This window comes from Lagenorhynchus albirostris, chromosome 7, assembly GCF_949774975.1.
Source record: "Lagenorhynchus albirostris chromosome 7, mLagAlb1.1, whole genome shotgun sequence".
In the NCBI taxonomy this organism is placed as follows: Eukaryota; Metazoa; Chordata; class Mammalia; order Artiodactyla; family Delphinidae; genus Lagenorhynchus; species Lagenorhynchus albirostris.
Genome location: NC_083101.1, coordinates 112081710 through 112102192, shown reverse-complemented (window position 1 = coordinate 112102192; position 20483 = coordinate 112081710). Strand labels below are relative to the sequence as shown.

The window sequence follows — 20483 nt, the reverse complement described above, 5'->3', positions numbered from 1 at the left end:
CTACGAATCATGAAAACTTTCAGGAAACAGATGCTGTACAGCATGAAAACTGAACAACAGAAAGACCCTCAATCTAGCTAGAGTTCTATGCCCAGGTAATTATTTTTTGCATGATTCATGTGAATTCCCATTCCATAATGAGCTTTAAAACATGAGTCCCTTATAAGAAAACCTACGCCATTGGCAGTGAGAAATTCGCTTCTTGAAAAATTCATACTGCTATGCATCAATCTTCATTCGTAGTTTTTAGTTTATTTAATATGAGTTAGTATCTTAGGAAAATTCTTATTTTACCCTTGGCGTCTTTATTTTACCCAACAGTTAAATGCAATTGGTGCTGGCTCTGATTCACCTATTATTGAAAAATACCTCAATAAGCCACTTAACACACACATAAACTTCTTTCAGTGTGTCATGTCTAATGGTCCTGCCAAAACATACTAATCTACTGAGGCACTTAATTTCCTGGTTCTTTCATTTTTCTGGCAGTTGAACCATCCTTTACTTAATGAGCTGTAGCATCAGGGCATCCCCGGGGTTGGGGGAGCACCTGATTTGCCTACTTCTGCCTCCAACACCGTTGGCAGAAACCATTTCAACTCAAAAGGGTCTGTGCCACATGGCGTGTAATTCATGTCGTGGGTGCCAGGAGCACCCACGTTTTTTGGTAATCGTCTCTTTGACGTGAATACACTTATAAGTTTCATCTGGGGTTGACAGTAAAGGAACATTTTATCGTGGCAGGACAAACTCACGCTTTCAGCTCCAGATGCTCAACAAGGACCAGTGTGGAACCACTTTTAAGATTTCTGACTCAGCGCTTAAAACCTACCAACACTGGAGCATGTCCTAAACGTGGTCACGGGCTCTGCTACACCAGAGATGTTCAAGCAGAGCGGAACCCCTGTGTGTTAGGGACTCTGCCGAAAAGACAGGGAAATCAGAAAACCTGACACTTGTTTTCCAGCTCTGTGACTACACGCTCTGAAAATCACTCAGATGAATATTAAGCCTTACCTAGGCTCCTGTGATTAAGGCCCATGAGAATGCACTATTCCAAAACCTGTAAAAAAAAAAAAAAAATGGCAGCTGTTTGTTCTGGGTCTGAAGATAGGTACCGGTCAAAATTACACAGTTAGGACAAAACTTGCCTATCTTCTCTTCCCTGGTGGCACAATTGTTCATTTTTCCATGAATGCCACCATAGTTCTCTTAAACCTTTTTTTTTGACAGAACCTCTGGATCTTAGCTATATGCACAGTTTATCCGGTAACCCATTCAATAATTTTGTTGCCCTCTCCAGATCTACAGCAAAACACTGACTTTCTTTCCCATTTGGTGTTGTCCTTTCTTGTTTTGTTTACATGACCTCATCCTGTCTATCTGAGAGGAATCCAGCTTTCAAAGCTTTCAAAGGGCACCTCCTTAGCATATTCTTGGATTTGGTCTGGACTGGGTTCTGTCTAGGTGTTTCGTGTTGGATCTATGGCTAATGCCTTCTCCCGTGGAATGTTCTGGGTAGGGGAGTTTCCTGGTCTTTGTGGATTTTCTACAATAAGCTTGATGTTACATGTTTAAAATTATTTCTTCGTATAGATAGCCATTTATAAAAAATAAATGGCTATCACGTTTGTCAGGCCAGAGTTAGGATTTTTGAATTTGGATGAAGTTTGCCGATTCACGTAACAATCACTTCATTTTTCCCTTTTCCCCAAGATGTGCCACAGATGCAAAAGGTAGGGGTGAGGATTGACTACAGATTTCTTACCACTGGAAAGAGTAAATCAGGCCACACTCACACAGCCTTGAGCTGGGACACGACACGCTCGGCACACCTGTGCAAATCCTTTATTAAAGCAACAACCAAAATACAGGATGGCTCACATGTTTTTTTTGCTTTTTTGCTGCTATATCAATTTAAATATTAGTCATTTGTTTATACCTTTCAATTATTCTTAAAAGGTGAACATTTATAGCTCACAAATCAACAGTTTGACATTTCCGCGCAGATGCATTTTTCCATCTTATTTCCTGGCTTTAACAAAGAAATTCCAGAACCAGAGGAATAGCACATCAAACGTTGAGTGCCAGCACCTTCTGTGAGCGGTGCTGGGGTGTCTGAGAGATACAATGAAGGTTTCAATTCCTCGTTAAATAAAAATAATTTTTGCCAGAATATTCTTAGAACTATTTGCTTTCTGTTTTTACATTCTCTATGAGCTTCAGTTTCGACTGTGGTATTCTAAGCATCAGTCCCCTTAAAAATGACATTTCTAAAATATCTCAGTGAAAGATCATTATCACCCTCATACAACATTTTCTTGTATAACAGACACTCAGTCCTTCAGAAAGCATAAGAAGCAATTGTTTTTTTCTATTTTTTCCCCACCACTGATTTGTTTAATTCAAACCTTGTTAATCACTGGTTTAACCCTAAGGGTCATTAGGAAGATGAACTCTGTTGTCTACTAAAAGATTTTTAAATGAACAGGTGAATGTAAAAATGACCAACACCGTGAAGGTAACAGGTGCTCAAAACACGTGTGTGAATATACAATGAGATCTGCTGGCTATGTAAAGAGTACCAATGAATTAGCTTAAAAAGCAAGAACAGAAACCAGGATTATGAGCTAAAAGGACTGCCAAAAGGGTACGTGAAGACAGGTACAGGGAAGTAGTCGCTGAACTGCGCTGAGTATAAATTAGAGTATCTGAAAGATAAAGGAAATGCTCCGTTTTCTTACCCAGTGAAACACTGGGAGGAAACCCCTGTTCACAGAACCACAGGGGCTGCCCTTGAAGAGCTTTAGCACTGGTACAACACTGAAATTCAACCTGCACACACAGGAGTCTGATCCGCCTTCTGAAACGGCTCGTCCACTGGCTGGGACCGGGGTTTCTAAGGCTCAGCTGGTCTGTGTTGGCTGCACAACATTTAGAGGCTGTCTGTCCAAATCTTGCAAACATTCTGTCTGCCTAACATTTTCTTCACGAGCTAAACAGCTGAACAGCTCTGAGATCACCAATAAAGAACAATCCAACCATTAGATGAGAAATGTTACCAGCCCAGTGAATAAGTTACACAGCCATCCTTCCAGCCAAGTCTTTCAATCAAGTTGCTTTCTTATCTCACATTTGCCCTTCAAAGGAAGTCTGAACAACACGGGATGTCTACAATTAAAAATGAAACACACAACGAAAAAGATAAAGAAGGGAAGGATTCCAGACTCCACTGTGTGGGAGGCCAGGCCTTTTGGCTTGGTTTTGAAAAAAGAAACGCTCACCAGCCATCATTCCGGGTGTAATGACACAGCACAATAGTGCTCAGGATGGGTAAGGACATTCAGTTACTTTCCGAGCGATTTCTATACATTATAGATGTCACATTTGGTTCCTAGAGATTTAGTCAAGTATTACTAGTTCTTTTTGTCAAGCATGATATACAAAAAGATGAGAATAGATGTGCCCTAAAAATATGAAAATATAATATATAAAACAAAACCATTATAAATTACATAGATTTGCAGTATAAAATTTTTTCCCATTTAGAATAAATACCATCCAAGTTTACAGATCATCTAAGTGAATTAAATATGCACACATATCTGAATCATTTTCAGAACTTCAAGAAAAAAAAATCGCTAGAGATATGACCAGATGACTCAGAAACCAGAAACTGCTTACTTTTGAGAATAATGACCTAAGACCCAAAGGACATGGCTTGGGATTTAGTGCTAAGCTGTTAAAACTGCCCAAATGAGTCTGACGTATGCATGTGTGCATACACACACACACACACACACACACGCTCACAAGCAGCCATACTTTTATGGATTTCTATGAAGCTCAACGGTTTATCTTTGAAAAATCAGCCCAAAGTCACGAGATCACCTCTGTTCCATATTCTAGCAGGAGAGCTTTCCTATTCTGTAAAGAAGCTACAGGACGAACAGGAAGAGTGTAGCCTTTCTGGACAGAGAAATCTTCGTCGTAAGCCAGCCTCCTCTTTGGTTGGCTGTTATTCTATCAAGAGCTTTCTGATGCCTTAAAGAGGGGAAAGGTTTTGAAAAATCTATATAATCTCGCCAGTCTAAAGAAGCTAAAACCAACCTGAAAACATTCTTTGGTCACACGTTTCTGCTCCTGCTCCATAAAAAATCTGCCCGTTTTTAACTTTCTATCCCTAATCAGTGCCTAGATGGGAGAGATAGATGCCTTTTCCTGTAATTTCCACGTGGAAATGTGCACATGGGTTTCGGTGGAGGGAGAACTGGACAGAATGGGAAAAAGTTCACGCAGTGTCACAAAATGAGTGTGGGTCCCTGCTGTTGCTTTGGGCGTACAGATCCATGGTAAGAATCCGCTGACCTCCATGACAAGTGGAAAATTCTAAGAGGTGGAGATAAAACTCTTCTGCAACCCCAATACAGAAAACCCTTGTCCAGAGAGTGCAAGTGGGAGGTCAAGGTTTCTCTGGACCGTTCGCGACTCATTTTTTATGTGACCACCCAAGACACTCCTACCTGATGGCAATGGGTCATTTGAGGCCAAGAGGACTCTGATCCAACTGAGTCTTGTCAGACCACCTGTCACACCAGTTATCTATACATAGAGAAACTCCTGAAGCCAAACCCTCTGCCCTCAGCTACAGATTCAGATGCTTTTGCCGTGAAGGTTGGCGGCAAGAGTATCTAACCTCACGTGCCCATGTTTGCTCCCAAGACCGCTTGTCTCCTGCAAGGGGGGCCATCACAAACTTTCCCTAAAACTCTAAAATGTCTGAGCTGGATGGGATCTGGGGACCCATCAAGTCCCACCTCCGTGTTTGTCAGATGAGAAAGATTAAACCCAGGGGGGTGTCGAAGGTCACTTATCCAGATAGCGAGAGTGAGGACTAAACATCAGGTCTGCTCTCACGATCCGTGTGGCCCAGCGAACCTCCATGGAAACCATGATGTGGCTGCGACCCTCAAGACGACTTCAGGGTTATGGCTCCCCTGCTCATAAATGGAAAGGAACTAATACCTCTCATTCTTCCACGATGACATCTAAACTGCAGACGCTGCCCTAATGATTTTGGTTTTTGAAACCGAACCTCTTGATTTGCATCAATACTAACTTTCACCATAAAGAAGATTAGAGGAACCAGAGAGGAAAGTGAAAAATCTTTCGAGTAATTGTGGAGGAGGGCCAGGTGATTCTGTGGGAGAGGGGACCATCTAGATGGAGCTCGAGCCCGTCTGGTCTGTCCCTCTGCCAGGGAAGGAACGGAGGCCCCACCTGCCCAAAGCCTGCGGTGCTTACTGGCACCATCAGACGAGACGCTAGCCTTTGGGTGACTAGTTTTGTCGTTTCTATAACATCATTCTGCCGCACATACAACTGCTTTCTTGTGGGACAAAATTAATTCAAGAATTCTGGCGTGAAATTTGAGGCCATCACCCGAACCTTTCACTCTCCCCTTCAAGGACGGACAAGTTAGCCCTGCAGTTCAGGGAAGTGGGCCTGGCTAGGCGATCCCACGGACCCTCACACTTGCTGCCCCAAACCAAGTGTTTGGGTCACCGGACGGCCCCTGGCGGCCCACATTCTACACCTACATGGATTCCTCAGATGCCTCTGTCTCTGGACGCACCATGCGTTCCAGATCAAGCAGCAGCCGTGTTTGGAGGATGATGTTACTTACACGTAAAAACAGCATTTTTCATGGACAGTTTGGGTAAATTCAAGTTTACAGTCTCCCTGCCACCTCAGCTGAGCTCACCTAAAGGCTCTCAGAATCGGACAGGCAACACATTTTTATTTGGCTATTAAAGTGCTATCCTGGGCAAGGTTTTTTTTTTTTTTTCTTTCTCAGTTTCACAACAGTAGCTTCACTGGAAACAAACAAACAAACAAAGCAATGGATGGAGACAGGCCTGGGAAATGACAAAAATCACGAGGCTGGTAACTGCTTTGGAACATCACAGATGACTTGTGGGTATCAGCCCTGACACCAAAGCCTCTGAGGTAAAAGCTTGGCGGGGGGGTTCGAGGGGGTGGGGGGAGAGAAATAAGGACAAAGTGGCAAAGGGGACGAAACCAGAAGGAACGATTAGCATCCGTATCACAACGACTCGGTTATAGGGGAACGGAGAAGGGGGGTTAAAACTGAGAAGAAAGTGCAACAGACCCACGGACGTGCAGTTGCTCTCGTAGCAGACCTATAACTTTTTAAAGGAAAAGCGCTGCAGTGTGCATTGGACAGGGCTCTTGACCTCAGAGTCTCTCACACCAAAAGGGCATCAGTGATTAAGGTATCTGGCAGAGAAGAGCCTCTGAGATTCATGCCGCGCGCACAGACACCTGCCCAAGGTCGCCGGCTCTGCACCCTGCCGCTGCTTGCATCCTCCGTCGCGGGGCGCGGTCCGGGCACACAGCATGCACGCAGGCGCTCCCTTCTGAAGGGGCCTGGCTCCTACCTACGGGACAGGCGTCTCCGGTAAGGCTTAGCGGCGAGGGCGGACTGCGTCTGGCCCTGGGGGTGGGGGGGGCGGCCCTGATTCTCGGGGTGTGCATAGCTTCTCGGGGGGGCGTTGTTAGACATGGCTTTCATAGACGACGCGGGCGTTGCTGTCGCACGCCCCGGCCGGCTCTGTGGCTTCCAGGAGACCTGGGGGCAGGACACGGTCCGGTACCTCGACAGGCGTGGGCTCCTCGGAGGTCAGCGCCGCGGACGTGACCTCGGTGGAAGGCGCCGCGGACTCGGGGGAGTGCTCGGCCGAGGGCTCGGTGTCCTCCTCGTCTCTGGCCTCGAGGGGCCCCCTGTCCTGGTCATCCGTGGGCTCCCTCCGGGCCTGGGGGTGCACGGACACCTCGATGGCAATCTGCTGGGGCTGCTCGTGCAGCGACGAGGCGTCTGAGTCAGCGGTGGGGGACTCGCTCCGCTGCAGGGCGTCGGGGATGGTGTAGACCTCGTCCCCGCTGGTGGCCTCCTGGCCCTCAGGCGCATGGCGCACGAAGTTGTGGCCCTGCTCCTCCAGCCCTACCACCTCCATGAGCTCCTCCACGATGGTCCTGCAGTTCATGATGAGCGGGGGCAGCGGCACGCTGCGGGCCAGCTCCTCGATGTAGCGGGCGAACTCCATGGTCTTGAACTGTGTGACCTTGGCCAGCTCCAACGTCTTGGCCGACGTGATGATGGGGATGCGCTTGGCGATCTCGAAGGCCTTCTGCAGCTTCTCGGCGCCCTCTGTACGGAAGAACTCGTTGATGGCCTTCTCGGTCTTCTTCAGGTGGCTACTCATCATGCAGAGGCGGGTGATGTTGAGGGCCAGCACCACGGTGAAGGCCACCAGGCACACCACCATGTAGTACACGCCCATGTCCCCCGACGTGAAGACCACCCTCAGCGTCACCGTGTTGTTCACGGTGCCGTGGACGTTGGCTGCCACACATGTGTATCGACCTCGGTCCGTGAAGGACACCTTGGTGATGTTCAGGAGGCCGTCGTGCATCTGCCACTTTCCTGCAGGAGGAAGAGGACAGAGTCAGCCGGGCCCTCCACTCCCTGCAGCCACTGCCCCGCACGTCGCTGAGCACATCTCCCACCACCATGCCTGCCACTGCCGACGGCGCCCACGGCGAACGCCGACCTCGCCGGACGGTGACGGTGTTAGGTCGCCTAATCCTCACAACTCGGGGAGGAGCTACCAGCACCGGCCCATTTTACAGGATGGGGAAACTGAGGCACAGGTCCACTAAGCCACCTCCCCAGGGCGCCAGTTTGGAAGCAGTTGAGCTAGACGTGAACTCGAGCCCAAGAGGCTGTACTCTTAATACCAAATCATACGGTGTGATTCCACATCCTAGAGAAAAATTAGAAAAATAAACCGTATGGAAAATGCTTGCTCTTACTAGAGAATTCCTTCATGTAGCATCTGATTTTCTAGCCTGCCTGTGAGTGAGGCTCTACAGAATATATATGTTCACTGGAGAGTTTTAATACTTTTCAGAAGATAAAGCACTTTAGGATCAACATAAAAACTGGAGTAAATCAATTAAGTTGTAATTGTTCACCTGGGTTTCTCATATTTGAGATTGAAGTAGTCCTGGTATGACCTCCGTTGATGGAAACATAAATAATTAATTTTGAGAAGCTACAATGAACTACGTCACTTACGGTTACAAGCTAATGCTGTGGAGATTCAGAGGCTGGGTGTGAATAAGCAACAATTTGGTTTCGCTTTGCAAATAAATCACAGACCCATCGGGTTGAAACCAGGCCTCACACAATGGAGAACGCACACTGAAAAGCGTTGTGATAGATAAGAATTCTACCCCCCTCTGGCCTGGAAAGGATCGTTGCCCTGGGAATGAGGTTCTTAATCTGAATTCATCTTTGCTAGGGATTACTCCTTAGTCTGCCTGTGTACCCGCCGGTCAGAGGACCCCGGGAAACGTGATCCTAGCTTTGCCTTCCAGGTCTTGGGTCTGAGCCTTTCTGAAAACCCTCCACCTCCCTAGACTGTCCTGTAGAGAGAGAAGGGTCCCGGCCCGGCCTCGGGGGAGTTCTGAGTAGCAGGAAGATCTTTCTGCGTAAAAGCACTTGCGTCCCCAAGCAAGCCAGAGGCCTCTCCTGAGAGATGCGGCAACTTAGCGCGTGGTTTCCTTTTAAGGGTGTATTATCGATTTGTATTTATTTATTTATTTATTTATTGCAGTACGCGGGCCTCTCACTGCTGTGGCCTCTCCCGTTGCGGACGGACGCGCAGGCTCAGCGGCCATGGCTCACGGGCCCAGCCGCTCCGCGGCATGTGGGATCCTCCCGGACCGGGGCATGAACCCGTGTCCCCTGCATCGGCAGGCGGACTCTCAACCACTGTGCCACCAGGGAAGCCCATATCACTTTGTATTTTTTTAAAAAAGAAGAAATTTGTGAGCACCAAAGCGACCAGGATCTCCAGGGACTGTGGGATGAGACAGCAGAGGCCCCCGTTATTCCAGGTCCTCTGCTCCAAGGACCATCCTTCGGGAGGCTGGCCGGAGCCGTGGGGGCCGTCGGGGACCTGCAGCCCCTCCTCCCGCTGGTCTGGGGAGCCTGGCAGGAAGCCTCTTGTAGATGCTGCCACATTCCTCTGCTTCCTGAAGGAACATCTGAGAAGAGTGGTTCCTGGTGTCCCCAAGTACCCTGCTTCTAATAATTCAGCCAGTGTACTTTCCCGAGAGTAGGAAACACTGGTTTGGGAAATCTACCGCGTTTCCGTCTCTTGTGAACGTGTATGAACAGACCACCCTAGCGCCCGGCCTGTGAAACCTTCTCTCGTCCAGATGGGCAGAGGCAAGCCTCCCACCCTGTCCGTTCGTTCCCGAACATGCAACTTGATACTTCAGTGGCAGATTTATCCAAATAGAGAATAATCTGAGCAAGGGAAATGATCAATTTGTGTTCTTCAAATGTGCATGTTTCATCAAACCACACTACAGCAGGCATAGAAAAAATAACAACTCCGGTTGCCTGAAAGCTTATGATAGATGTGGAAGGTACTGGGGGCCACAGAATTATAGACTCTACCTATAGGAGTTTCTCATACTGATTGTTGGAGAACAACAGGAAATAGGAAGGGAGAAGGTGAGAAGGTGAGGTTCTTTGTATGAGGAACAGTTAGGATCAATTTGTCCAGCTCCTAACCTCCCACCCTCGCTCCCTCTGTGGAGGAATTATTATCTACAAATTCAAGGACACAGAGGACTTATCTACAAATTCAAGGACAGGGTAGGGGGAACCAGGGTGTGGAGGAAGAGCAGAAAGGAGTGCTGAACTCAGAAGGCAGGCACCTGACGGTAACAGAAACAGCTCTCTCCCCACACCTAGGCAAGGTGCTCAGCGATAACTGCACCTAATTGTGATAGAAAAGTGAAGTGTAGAAATGCAGGCCAGTTACAAGATGCCAACAATTTCCTCTACTGACTATTCAAAGGGTTTCTGAACTTGGATTTTATAGTTATCTTTAGGCATGTTTTTTTTTTTTTGGTGGTACGCGGGGCTCTCACTGTTGCGGCCTCTCCCGCTGCGGAGCACAGGCTCTAGACGCGCAGGCTCAGCGGCCATGGCTCACGGGCCCAGCCGCTCCACGGCATGAGGGATCTTCCCGGACGGGGGCACGAACCCGCATCCCCTGCATCGGCAGGCGGACTCTCAACCACTGCGCCACCAGGGAAGCCCTAGGCATGTTTTTAATCGTCTATTGATGTATATTTATCTATCCTGGACCTAAGCGATTCAAAGCAGATACTGACTCAGACACTCCAGAAGTTCCCTGTCGCACGGTCAAAACAGGCACAGTCTGGAATCAAACACAATTAGGTGACACTTGTAGTTCATTCTGGGGAAACCGGTGAGATGTAAAGTGCATAAGTTATTAGTTTGGCACGTATTCTGCTTCTCAGCCCAGGGCTGTGGGTCCTTGGACTAACATCTATCATATACCGTATCCAATAATTAACCTCGTTTGTTCCAGAGGCCCGAAGCCCAGCCATGAATCTGCGAAGTGACTATATTTGCCTAACGATAAACCACAACAATGAACCACATATGATTATCCTGAAACAGGCAGGTATCACCCCTAATAGGAGCTGTGACACTACAGTTAAATAACTGAGACCCATCTCTCTGCCAGCAAGTCCCTGTTTCGAGTCCACGACAAGGACACCAAGACGTCCCTCTCCTCAGGGTTCAGTCCTTCACTGTATTTCTCTTGAAACAAACCACATGTCACATTTACTTTATGGATTAAGGTCATAGTAATGCTGCTTAGGCTTCTCAGGTACGACGAGGTAAAGGGAACGTGTGACCTGGACTAAACCTTGTTTTGCCAGATCTCAAAGCGAGTCTTGGGAAGCCCCCCCCCCCCACACACACACACACACACACACGATGAAAGACGATTCTGGCCTCAAAGGTGATGTATGTCTGCATCATGTCCTGTCTAAAGGCTGATACATTCCTTCCTTCCTAGGAACTAAGACTCTAAATACTTCCTCTCAGCCTCAGCATGACCTTCGGTTAGTGAGAAATAAAGATTTCTGCATGTTCTCCTGCTGTATGCAGCCCCGAACACTATGAACCCCACCCTGGGGGTTCTACCACATCAGCAGGGGCCCAGGCTCATGGAGAATCACAGGCAGCCGCCCCACTAGGATCGTCTCGAGAACATTCCTGGGCCACATGTTGCCTTTCTCCTTAGTCTGTAAATACCTTGTCCTAAGACCCAGCCTGGAAGGTCTGACTTCAGCCATCAGGAGGTCGAGGGAATAAAGAGGGCCCCAGTGACTGTCACAGGGACCCGAAGACCCAGCCACCTGGGGCAGGGAAGCTTGGTGCTGCAGCTCCAGGGATGATTTTAAACTGGAGTTGAGCAGGGAGGTCACAACCATGTGCTCAATTCTCACTAAGCTGCATCATTTCAGCACAAGTAAACACCTAAAATGTGAGCCGCTGACGCTGAGTCACTTCAACAGGCAATGATTTTGGAGGAAATGCACAACTAAAAGATCCTGCATGCCGCAACTAAGAGATCCTGCATGTCCCAGCGAAGACCCCAATGCCACAACTAAGACCCGGCACAGCCAGATAAGTTAACCAGATTTATTTTTGATTTTTTTAAAGGCAGATGTTGAGCCATCACTTTCTGATTCTAATACCAAAGATTCTGTGTCAAACGTTTCCCTGACAGACTGCTTCAAGATGGCCGACTAGAAGGACGTGATCTCATTCCCTCTTGCGAGAGCACCGGAATCACAACTAATTGCTGAACAATCATCGACAGGAAGACACAACTCACCAAGAAACATACCCCACATCCAAAGACAAAGGAGAAGCCACAATGAGACGGTAGGAGGGGTGCAATGACAGTAAAATCAAATCCCATAACTGCTGGGTGGGTGACTCAGAGACTGGAGAACACTTATACCACAGAAGTCCACCCACTGGAGTGAAGGTTCTGAGCTCCATGTCAGGCTTCCCAAGCTGGGGGTCCAGGAACGGGAGGAGGAATTCCTAGAGAATCAGACTTTGAAGGCTAGTGGGATTTGATTGCAGGACTCTGACAGGACTGGGAGAAACAGAGACTCCACTCTTGGAGGGCACACACAAAGCAGTGTATGCACTGGGACCCAGGGGAAGAAGGAGTGGCCCCATAGGAGACTGAACCAGACATACCTGCTAGTGTTGGAGGGTCACCTGCAGAGGCAGGGGGTGGCTGTGGCTCACCGTGGGGACAAGGACACTGGCAGCAGAAGTTCTGGGAAGTACTCCTTGGCGTGAGCCCTCCCCGAGTCTGCCATTAGCCCCACCAAAGAGCCCGGGAAGGCTCCAGTGTTGGGTTGCCACGGGCCAAACAACCAACAGGGAGGGAACCCAGCCCCACGCAACAGCAGACAAGCAGATTAAAGTTTTACTGAGCTCTGCCCACCAGAGCAACACCCAGCTCTACCCACCACCAGTCCCTCCCATCAGGAAACTTGAACAAGCCTTTTAGATAGCCTCACCCACCAGAGGGCAGACAGCAAAAGCAAGAACTACAACCCTGCAGCCTGTGGAACGAAAACCACATTCACAGAAAGTCAGACAAGATGAAAAGGCAGAGGGCTATGTACCAGATGAAGGAACGAGAAAAACCCTAGAAAAACAACTAAATGAAGTGGAGATAGGCAACCTTCCAGAAAAGGAATTCAGAATAATGACAGTGAAGATGATGCAGGACCTCGGAAAAAGAATGGAGGCAAAGATTGAGAAGATGCCAGAAATGTTTAACAAAGACCTAGAAGAATTAGAGAACAAACAAATAGAGATGAACAGTACAATAACTGAAATGAAAAATACACCAGAAGGAATCAATAGCAGAATAACTGAGGCAGAAGAACGGATAAGTGACCTGGAAGACATAATGGTGGAATTCACTGCCGTGAACATAATAAAGAAAAAAGAATGAAAAGAAATGACGACAGGTTAAGAGACCTCTGGGACAACATTAAGTTCACCAACATTCGCATTATAGGGGTCCCAGAAGGAGAAGAGAGAGAGAGGACCCGAGAAAGTATTTGAAGAGATTATAGTTGAAAACTTCCCTAACATGGGAAAGGAAATAGCCACCCAAGTCCAGGAAGCGCAGAGAGTCCCCATGCAGGATAAACCGAAGGAGAAACACGCCAAGACACACATTAATCAAATTGGCAAAAATTAAAGACAAAGAAAAATTATTGAAAGCAACAAGGGAAAAACGACAAAAAACATACAAGGGAACTCCCATACAGTGAACAGCTGATTTCTCAGCAGAAACTCTACAAGTCAGAAGGGAGGGGCATGATATATTTAAAGTTATGAAAGGGAAGAACCTACAACCAAGATTACTCTACCCAGCAAGCGTCTCATTCAGATAAAACGGAGAAATCAAAAGCTTTACAGACAAACAAGAGCTAAGAGAATTCAGCACCACCAAACCAGCTCTACAACAAATGCTAAAGGAACTTCTCTAAGTGGGAAACACAAGAGAAGAAAAGGAACTACAAAAACAAACCCAAAACAATTAAGAGAATGGTAATAGGAACATACATATAAATAGTTTTGGTAATACATGTTGATAATTACCTTAAATATGAATGGATTAAATGCTCCAACCAAAAGACACAGGCTTGCTGAATGGATACAAAAACAAGACCCATATATATGCTGCCTACAAAAGACGCCCTTCAGACCTAGGGACACATACAGACTGAAAGTGAGGGGAAGGAAAAAGATATTCCATGCAAGTGGGAATCAAAAGAAAGCTGGAGAAGCAATACTGATATCAGACAAAATAGACTTTAAAGTAAAGAATGTTACAAGTGACAGGAAGGACACTACATAATGATCAAGGGATCAATCCAAGAAGAAGACATAACAATTATAAATATATATGCACCCAACACATGAGCACCTTAATACATAAAGCAACTGCTAACAGCTATAAAAGAGGAAATCAACAGTAATACAATAATAGTGGGGGACTTTAACACCTCACTTACACCGAAAGACAGATTATCCAGACAGAAAATTAATAAGGAAACACAAGCTTTAAATGACACAATAGATCCGATAGATTTAATTGATATTTATAGGACATTCCATCCAAAAACAGCAGATTACACTTTCTTCTCAAGTGTGCATGGAACATTCTCCAGGACAGATCACATCTTGGGTCACAAATCAACCCTCAGTAAATTTAAGAAAACTGAAATCATATCAAGCATCTTTTCTGACCACAACGCTATGAGACTAGATACCAATTACAGTCAAAAAAAATGTAAAAAACACAAACACATGGAGGCTAAACAATACGTTACTAGATAACCAAGAGATCACTGAAGAAATCAAAGAGGAAATAAAAAAATACCTAGAAACAAATGACAATGGAGACACGACAACCCAAAACGTATGGGATGCCGCAAAAGCAGTCCTAAGAGGGAAGTTTATAGCTATACAGGCCTACCTCAACAAACAACAAACATCTCAAATAAACAATCTAACTTACACCTAAAGGAAATGGAGATAGAAGAACAAACAAAACCCAAAGTTAGCAGAAGGAAAGAAATCATAAAGACCAGAGCAGAAATAAATGAAACAGAAACAAAGAAAACAATAGCAAAGATCAATAAAACTAAAAGCTGGTTCTTTGAGAAGATAAACAAAATTGATAAACCATTAGCCAGACTCATGAAGAAGAAGAGGGAGAGGACTCAAATCAATAAAATTAGAAATGAAAAAGGAGAAGTTACAACAGACACCATTTTATTGGCAACTCTATGCCAATAAAATGGACAACCTGGAAGAAATGGACAAATTCTTAGAAAGGTATAACCTTCCAAGACTGAACCAGGAAGAAACAGAAAATATGAACAGACCAATCACAAGTAATGAAAGTGATTAAAAATCTTCCAACAAACAAAAGTCCAGGACCAGATGGCTTCACAGGTGAATTCTATCAAACATTTAGAGAAGAGCTAACACCCATTCTTCTCAAACTCTTCCAAAAAACTGGGGAGGAAAGAACACTCCCAAACTCATTCTATGAGGCCACCATCACCCTGATACCAAAACTAGGCAAAGATACTACAAAAAAAGAAAATTACAGACCAATATCACTGAGGAATATAGATGCAAAAATCCTCAACAAAGTACTAGCAAACAGAGTAAATCAATCAATGTGATACACCATATTAACAAATTGAAGAAGAAAAACGATATGACCATCTTAATAGATGCAGAACAAGCTTGTAACAAAATTCAACACCCAGTTATGATAAAACTTCTCCAGAAAGTGGGCATAGAAGGAACCTACCTCAACATAATAAAGGCCATATAGGACAAATCCACAGCCAACATCATTTCAATGGTGAAAAACTGAAAGCATTTCCTCTAAGATCAAGAAAAGACAAGGATGTCCACTTTCATCACTATTATTCAACATAGTTTAGAAATCCTAGCCATGGCAATCAGAGAAGAAAAAGAAATCGAAGGAATACAAATTGGAAAAGAAGAAGTAAAAGTGTCACTGTTTGTAGATGACATACTATACACAGAGAATCCTAAAGATGCCACCAGAAAACTCCTAGAATTAATAAATGAACTTGGTAAAGTTGCAGGATATAAAATTAATGCACAGAAATCCCTTGCATTCCTATACACTAACAATGAAAGATCAGAAAGGGAAATTAAGGAAACAATCCCCTTCACCACTCCAACAAAAAGAATAAAATACCTAGGAATAAACCTACCTAAGGAGGTAAAAGACCTGTACTCAGAAAACTATAAGACACTGAAGAAACAAATCAAAGATGACAGAAAACATATGGAGAGATATACCATGTTCTTGGATTGGAAGAATTAATATTGTGAAAATGACTCTACTACCCAAAGCAATCTACAGATTCAATGGAATCCCTATCAAATTACCAATGGCATTTTTTACAGAAGTAGAACAAAATATCTTAAAATTTGTATGGAGACACAAAAGTCCCCGAATAGCCAAAGCAATCTTGAGGGAAATAAATGGAGCTGGAGGAATCAGGCTCCCGGACTTCAGACTATACTACAAAGCTACAGTCATCAAGACAGTATGGTACTGGCACAAAAACAGAAATATAGATCAATGGAACAGGATAGAAAGCCCAGAGATAAACCCACGCACATATGGTCACCTTATTTTTGATAAAGGAGGCAAGAGTATACAATGGAGAAAAGACAGCCTCTTCAATAAGTGGTGCTGGGAAAACTGGACAGCTACATGTAAAAGAATGAAATTAGAACACTCCCTACACCACACACAAAAATAAACTCAAAATGGATTAAAGACCTAAATTTAAGACTGGACACTATAAAACTCTTAGAGGAAAACATAGGAAGAACACTCTTTGACATAAATCACAGCAAGATCTTTTTTGACCCACCTCCTAGAGTAATGGAAATAAAAACAAAAGTAAACAAATGGGACCTAATGAAAGTTAAAATTAAGCCTTTGCACAGCAAAGGAAACCATAAACAAGATGAAAAAACAACCCTCAGAATGGGAGAAAATATTTGCAAACGAATCAACAAAGGATTAATCTCCAAACTACATAAACAGCTCATGCAGCTCAATATTAAAAAAACAAACAATCCAATCAAAAAATGGGCAGAAGACCTAAATAGACATTTCTCCAAAGATATACAGATGGCCAAGAGGCACATGAAAAGCTGCTCAACATCACTAATTATTAGAGAAATGCAGATCAAAACTACAATGAGGTATCACCTCATACCGGTTAGAATGGGCATCATCTGAAAATCTACAAACAACAAATGCTGGAGAGGGTGTGGAGAAAAGGGAACCCTCTTGCACTGTTCGTGGGAATGTAAATTGATACAGCCACTATGGAGAACAGTATGGAGGTTCCTTAAAAAACTAAAAATAGAACTACCATACGACCCAGCAATCCCACTACAGGGCATATACCCTGAGAGAACCATAATTCCAAAAGACTCATGTACCACAGTATTCACTGCAGCACTATTTACAATACAGGACATGGAAGCAACCTAAGTGTCCCTCAACAGATGAATGGATAAAGAAGATGTGGCACATATATATACAACGGAATATTACTCAGCCATAGAGAGGAACGAAATTGGGTCATTTGTAGAGCCGTGGATGGACCTAGAGGCTGTCATACAAAGTGAAATAAGTAGAAAGAGAAAAACAAATATTGTATATTAACGCATATATATGGAATCTAGAAAAATGGTACAGATGAACTGGTTTGCAAGGCAGAAATAGACACAGATGTAGAGAACAAATGTATGGACACCAAGGGGGGAAGGCAGGGGGAGGGTGGTGGTGGTGGGATGAATTGGGAGATTGGGATTGACATATATACACTAATATGTTTAAAATAGATAACTAATAAGAACCTGCTGTATAAAAAAGAAAATTAAAAAACAACAACAACAGGGCTTCCCTGGTGGTGCAGTGGTTGAGAATCCTCCTGCTAATGCAGGGGACACGGGTTTGAGCCCTGGTCTGGGAGGATCCCACATGCCGCGGAGCAACTGGGCCTGTGAGCCACAACTACTGAGCCTGCGCGTCTGGAGCCTGTGCTCCGCATCAAGAGAGGCCACGACAGTGAGAAGCCCGTGCACTGCGATGAAGAGTGGCCCCCGCTCGCCGCAACTAGAGCAAGCCCTCGCACAGAAACGAAGACGGAACACGGCCAATAAATAAATAAATAAAAATTTAAAACAACAACAAGAAACCGCCTCCTTGACACTCGGGAGGGCAGTCCCCGGTTCCGGTCCTGTGCTCGGATGGGAGCTCCCCCGCTGCCCCTCGGGATGGCCTTCCCCATCCCATCCTCCCGCTCTGTCCTGATCCTGATGCACGGATGGAGGCTGACACCCCAGGACATGGGCCGTGCGGCTCTCGGGAATCCTTCACGGTCTCCCCGGATACTCCAGGCATGAGAGGCCCATGTGGAAATCTCCCCCATGTGAACTGGGGCATCGCCTTTGCAAAGACAAATGCTAACAGAGGTTTGCCTGTAGCTGAACCACGCTGAGTGCTGCGCTGTGTGACAAAGCTGACGTCTTTAGAAGGCCAGCGGTATTTTTTATCTTGTTCATGCATTCGGTCAACAAACATTACTGAACACATTGTCTGTCACCAGGCTCCCTGCCAGAAGATGCAGCTACAAAGATGAGTAAGACATGACCCCCGGCTGCAGAAACCAGTGGGCCCCGAGAGGGCTGCAGACTCGCAGCCAACCTGGGGCACGTGGCGCGTGCCCTGTGCGCGTAGCGGGGACGGTAAGGATGCTGCTCGGCGGGGGTGCGGTCCCGAGCGGGACGGGGGTGCAGGCAGAGGAGTAGGAGGGAGAGGAAGCACTTCCAAGGCCAGAGCGGGCAGCAGGGCAGGTGAGCAAAAGAGGGGAGCCCGTGTGCACTGCTGCAGCTGTCAGACGTTGTACAAACCAAGAGGGGATGCGTCACCTGCACGTCCCCTGCTCTGACCCCTGGTTCACTCAGCAGAGGAAACCTCAAGGTCCAGATGAAGATGCTGGCAAGCGTGGGAATTTTAAATGAAGGAAAAGGTCATTTCAAATCGGGGGGAAGAATACTGGGATCACTGACTACTCATCTGAAAGAAAATGAAGTTAAATTCCTAGTTTATGTGATACCTAAAAATAAATTCCAAGTACTCTAAACATAAAATTAAAACTATAAAGTTAATAAAAGATATGAAAACATTTTTCTAACCTTGGGACCGGAAAGCCTTTTCCAACATTTCAAGAATCCCAGAAACTCTAACAGAGAAACCTGATGGGATCGGATTTCTCCCAAATTCAACGTTTTACACTGTAACATCTGTTACACTAAAGTTGAGAGCAAATGAAAGAGTGGGAGAAAATTCTGGAATATTTGACAGACAAATGCTTAATAACTATGAAACATAAAGAACTCCTATAAATCAAGACAAAGAACCCAAAAGGAAAAAAAAAAGGGAAAGGAGACGGACAGAGAAGTCACAGAAAAAAGGAATGCAGGTAGTGTCAAAGTGCACAAAATCACTTGTGGTTAAATCATAATTAAATTTAAATAGATTGAAGTAATTTTTTAAAACAGATGACTTTTCCACCTTGCAGAGCGCCAGAGGAAGGGGCCCCTGATTATACAGTGTGTTGCTGGGAGGATGGGAAGGCACACTGCAAGGCTGGGTTTTCGCATCGACCAAAGTGCAAGATGAATGGAGCCTGTGACCCACTTCTAGAATTCTTGAAACGCTTCAAATCAGGCAGGCCTAGATTGACTGGGAAAATATCAACGAGTGTAAGAAAATCAAGGTAGTGAAAAAAATCTCCTTGTCAGCATCTTTCTCCCCAGGGACACAGTTCTAGAGCCTTCCTCACGGCCTACATCCTCTGGGTGAAGCCGTCACCGGGGTCGCAGGCCAGGAAGGCGGCTGACCTCGTATCACTGTGTCACTGTGGGGCCCAGGCACGGGGAGGGGGAGGCACTGAGGATGGCACGAGGTCATGTCGACAGAACTGGGTCGGGGACCATCCAGCAACTAGAGAAGCAGGTCAGCGGTGTCGCGTGGTGACAGTTAAAACCCGTGCCACCGGGCTTCCCTGCTGGTGCAGTGGTTGAGACTCCCCGCCTGCTGATGCAGGGGACGTGGGTTCGTGCCCCAGTCTGGGAAGATCCCACATGCCGCGGAGCAGCTGGGCCCGTGAGCCACGGCCACTGAGCCTGCGCGTCCGGAGCCTGTGCTCCGCAACGGAAGAGGCCACAACAGTGAGAGGCCCGCGTACCGCAAAAAAAACCAAAACAAAACAAAAAAACCCGTGCCACCAGGAAAGGCCACGGCACACGGGTTACTGTGACTTGACATGACAGATCAGGACGAATGCCGGTGCCAACACCTTCCGACCAAATGACCGCTGGACAGAAACAGCAGCACCAACTCTTCCCGGAACCCGAGCATCATGAGAAAGGTGACAGCACAATCACAAAGATGCTGTAACTACAACTTCCCTCCAAACCCACGTCTGCCGAAATCCCCAATCTTTCCAGCCGTCCTGAGGATGGCTCAGCATTAAAAATTAACACCATGCCCCACTGAAAAGCTCTTAGAATTTCCCTCAAATTATTTATGAGAAGAAAAGGATTTCTCTTTTTCCTTGGAGATGTCTTTCCGTGAAAGTGTCAACAAGCTGATGTGTGGTTCGTCTGCATTCCCGATAGGTGGTAGGAGAACATTAAGCCTCTGTTCACAATGCCATTTAGACATGGAAGCTCTTAAACTTTTCAAGGAGGAGAGTTCAGTCTGCTAAAACAAGGAGGTTATCTTCCTGAAACCAACTTAAAACTCTTTGGGTGGTGAGAGTTCCAATAACGTTTATGCAAACAGAAAGCAAGTGCAACACTCACTTGA

General features: G+C 45.8%; 1 protein-coding gene across 4 annotated transcripts in view; it reads right to left on the bottom strand.

Moving 5' to 3' along the window:
- Nucleotides 1-1025: 1025 nt before the first annotated feature.
- The window catches only part of MFAP3L (microfibril associated protein 3 like), a 44274-nt gene continuing 24816 nt past the window's right edge, over nucleotides 1026-20483 (bottom strand). For 3 of the 4 annotated variants that reach the window (XM_060155820.1, XM_060155819.1, XM_060155821.1), the window contains exon 3: nucleotides 1810-7507. In XM_060155820.1, the coding sequence (XP_060011803.1) occupies nucleotides 6579-7507 (929 nt within the window). In that variant the 3' untranslated portion in view covers nucleotides 1810-6578. Of the gene's footprint in view, nucleotides 1064-1809; nucleotides 7508-20483 lie in introns of those variants that run through there. The other variant, XM_060155823.1, reaches the window with a different exon arrangement.